The sequence below is a fragment of the Tupaia chinensis genome, unplaced genomic scaffold (assembly GCF_000334495.1).
Source record: "Tupaia chinensis unplaced genomic scaffold, TupChi_1.0 Scaffold138060_1, whole genome shotgun sequence".
Taxonomy (NCBI): domain Eukaryota; kingdom Metazoa; phylum Chordata; class Mammalia; order Scandentia; family Tupaiidae; genus Tupaia; species Tupaia belangeri.
The window spans coordinates 775,290-779,045 of NW_006197961.1; the positions used below are offsets into that span (position 1 = coordinate 775,290).

At 51.4% G+C, this 3,756-nt stretch overlaps 1 protein-coding gene across 1 annotated transcript in view; it reads right to left on the bottom strand.

Moving 5' to 3' along the window:
• Window positions 1–2,625: 2,625 nt before the first annotated feature.
• The window catches only part of CACNA1A (calcium voltage-gated channel subunit alpha1 A), a 335,330-nt gene continuing 334,199 nt past the window's right edge, over window positions 2,626–3,756 (bottom strand). The window contains exon 47 of the mRNA XM_027776775.1: window positions 2,626–2,685. Coding sequence (XP_027632576.1) covers window positions 2,626–2,685 — 60 coding nt within the window. The remainder of the gene's footprint in view (window positions 2,686–3,756) is intronic.

The window sequence follows — 3,756 nt, forward strand, 5'->3', positions numbered from 1 at the left end:
GGAACCGCTATTCTGTCTCGGACCAGTGAGCTTTCTTTTTTCTTTTTCTTATTTTTTTTAAAAGAATTGTTTATTTAATTTTATTTATCCATTCATTTATTTTAATTTGAAGAGAGAGAGAGAGAAAAAGTGAGAAAGCAAGCCACCAGCGCCGGGCCGTGGACTTGAACCATAGTTAGCCATGTAGGAGTGTCCAGAGCCTTAACCACCACGCCACTTGCTGGCCTGTGTTTCTTTTTTTTCTTTTAATAAAGTTTTCTTTTTCAATGATTTTATTTCACTTGATTTATTTTAATTTGACTGGAGAGGGGCAGAGTGAGAGAGCGAGAAAGTGAGAAAGCAAGCTGCCAGGCCCAGACTCGAACCGCAGTGGGCCATGTGGGAGTCCAGCACCCCAATCATGCCAACTGTCAGCCCTTCTTTTTCTTAATTTTTTTTTTTTGGAGAGGTTTTCGCTATAGGGCGTGTGCGCTCGCCAGATAGAGAGAGACAGAGAGACAGAAAGTGAGAAATCACCCCCCAGAGGGGATGGCCATGCCGCAATCCCTTCTCCTCCATTCTCCTCTCGGGATCTTGGGCATGCACGCACATGCGCCCGGCGTGAGTTTTAAGCCACTGGGTCCGGGACGCGAACCGCGGTCGACTACGTGGGAATCCAGCGACATAGCCATTACGCTAACTGCTGGTTCCCCTCTTTTTCTTAATTTTTAAAAGAATTATTTTATTATTAAATTAATTTTCATTTGACCCGAGAGAAACGGAGAGAGGGAAAGTGAGAAAATGAGCCAGATCTGGAACTTGAACCACAGTTGGCCGTATGGAAATCCCAAGCCTTAACTACCTCACCTGACCTGCTGGCCCGGCATGTTTTTCCAGTCACCGAGTCTAGGACTTGAACCACACAGTCGGCCCTCTGAGATCAAGGCCACCTTCACCACCTCACCACCTGGCTGGCCCTCCACGACTTTTTTCTTTACTAAGTTTTTTGCCATGAGGTATGGGTGCTCACTGGAAAGAGACCAAGAGAGGGAAAGTGAGAAATCTCCCCCACCACGGAGGATGGCCACGCCGCAATCCCTTCTCCTCCATTCTCCTCTCCGGATTTTGGGCACGCACGCACACGCACCCGGCGTGAGTTTCAAGCTAGCAGGTCCAGGACTCGAACTATGCATCAATTATCTGGATTCCAGTGACATAACCATTATGCCATCTGTTGATCACACACACATACACAAACTGTATTATTATTATTATTATTTTTGGAGAAGTTTTTGCCATAGGGCACATGCACTCACCAGAGAGACAGAGAGAGACAGAGAGACAGAAAGTGAGAAATCACCCCCCAGGGGGGGATGGCCATGCTGCAATCCTTCTCCTCCATTCTCCTCTCAGGATGTTGGGCACGCACGCACACGCGCCCGGCGTGAGTTTTAAGCCACCGGATCTGGGACATGAACCGCGGTCGACTACATGGGAGTCCAGTGACATAGCCATTACGCTAACTGCTGGTCCCAACACACACAAACTTTTGAAGCCCCCTCATATGGTCAAAGGAACAACAGAAAAAGTGCCAGAGAGAGGGACTGGCAGGTGGCATGGTGGTTAGGGGCGCTAGACTCCCTAGTGTGGCTATGGTTCAAGTCCCGGACCTGGCGGCTTGCATTCTCGCTTTCTCACTCTGTCCCTCTGTGGTCAAATTAAAACAAAGTTAAAATAGTTATTTAAAAGAGAAAGAAAGAAGAAAGGGAGAGAGAGAAAGAAAAAGAAAGAGAAAGAAAAGAAAGAAGGAAGGAAGGAAGAAAGAAAAGAAAAGAAAAAGAAAAAGAAAAATGCCAGACAGGACGAACAAGGGCCTGGGGGTCCTGAAGGAGGGTCGGTGGGCTTAGAGAACCCTGGGTGGGTGTGTGGCCCTCCCGGACGGAGAGCCAGAGACTGGCGGGGCAGTGGTTGCAGACACCCAGACAGACCAGGGAGGGTCTGCAGAAGTGGACAGGTGGGCCGAGGGGGCGGACTGTTGTGCAGAGGGGCCACCCGGTGGCCGGGTGGAGCAGGTGGGACTGAGGGACAGGGGGCCTCTGTGGTCCATCCATGGCCATCCATCTGCAGCCTGCAGAGTCCAGGCTGGATCAGGCACCCCGAGCCGCACAATGCGCTCATGTGTTCCCCGAGACGTGAGTTCCGGTGTCCGCTGGGGCGTCCCTCCGCACCCGATTTGTCCTGCTCCACGCCCGGCTCCGCCCAAGGAGGGAGGTTTTTCGAGCACAGTCAGGCCTGGCCTTCTGCCAGTTGGCTGGCCTCCTGGTCCCTGCTTCTAAAGGTGGCCTTGTTACAGTGCGTGGGCGTGCAAGAGCACATCTGTGTGCGTGAGGCGGGTGTTGGTGGGGGGCATCTCAGAGAGAGCTGGAGAGGCCATGCCCCCCCCAACACACACACACACACACACACACACACATGCCGAGGGCACCTGGCAATGTCTGGAGATAGCTTTGATTGTCATGAATGAGGGAGAGCTGTGGACAGGCTGCAAGGGCAGGGCTGGGAGGCGGGGGCGGCTGAGCCCCCAGGGTGGAGGGGGGCTGGCTGGGTTAGGGGGGCCTGGCTCCCTTCCCTGGGCTCCCTGAAGCGTCAGATGGTGCTGAGCGAGTTATATTTAAAGGCTACTTGCACCGCCTCCACTGTCACCTTCTTGCAGGGAAGAACAGGCGGGGAGGAGGGCTGGTGGGACTTCCCCAGGAGATGCCATCTTGCCTGGTCGCTGTTGACCTTGGGGTTCTCTCTGCCCAGGCTGCCCTCCCCTGGCCCTGGCCCCCATGGGAAGTCCAAGGGGTGACTCGTGTCCATTGGAACCAGCTGTGGCCCTCCGGGGTCTGGGCAGTGGCCTCTGGGTAACACCTGCCATGATCCAAGGAATTCATTTCTTCCCAGGGCACATGGTCAGGTCTCTTTTTATTTTTCTTTTTAAAATATTTATTTAGGGGGCGGCAGGTGGCATGGTAGTTAAGGGCGCTGGATTCCCACATGGCCAACCGTAGTTCGAGTCCTGGACCTGGCAGCTTGCTTTCTCATCCTCCCTCTCTCCCTCTGTCTCTCTCCCTCTCTCACTCTAGTCCAATTTAACTAACTAACTAACTAAAGGTAAATAAAGTAATTATTTTTTAAAAAAATAATATTTATTTAGGGGCTGGCAGGTGGCGTGGTGGTTAAAGGTGCTGGAGTCCCACATGGCTGACCATGGTTTGAGTTCTGGACCTGGTGCTTGAAGGCTTGCTTTTTCACTCTCACTCTCTCTCTCTCTCTCTCTCCCCCTCTCCCTCTGTCCCTCTCTGGTAGAATCGAAATGAACAAATGAAAAAATAAATAAAAGTTAAATAAAATAATCATTTTTAAATTATTTATTTAATTGTATTTATGTATTCATTCATTTATTTTAACTTGACCAGAGAGACAGAGAGAGAGCTGCAAAGCAAGACAGCAAGCCACCAGATCCGGGACTTGAACCGTGGTCACCTATGTGCGAGTGTCCAGCACCTTAACCACCATGCCACCTGCTGGTCCCCAATAAAGTCATTCTTTAAAAAATAATCATTTAGGGACCAGCAGTTAGCATAATGGCTATGTCGCTGGACTCCCACGTAGTCGACCGCAGTTTGAGTCCTGGACCCGGTGGCTTAAACTCACGCCAGGCACGTGTGCGTGCGTGCCCAAGATCCCGAGAGAAGAATGGAGAAGAAGGGATTGCGGTGTGGCCATCCCCCC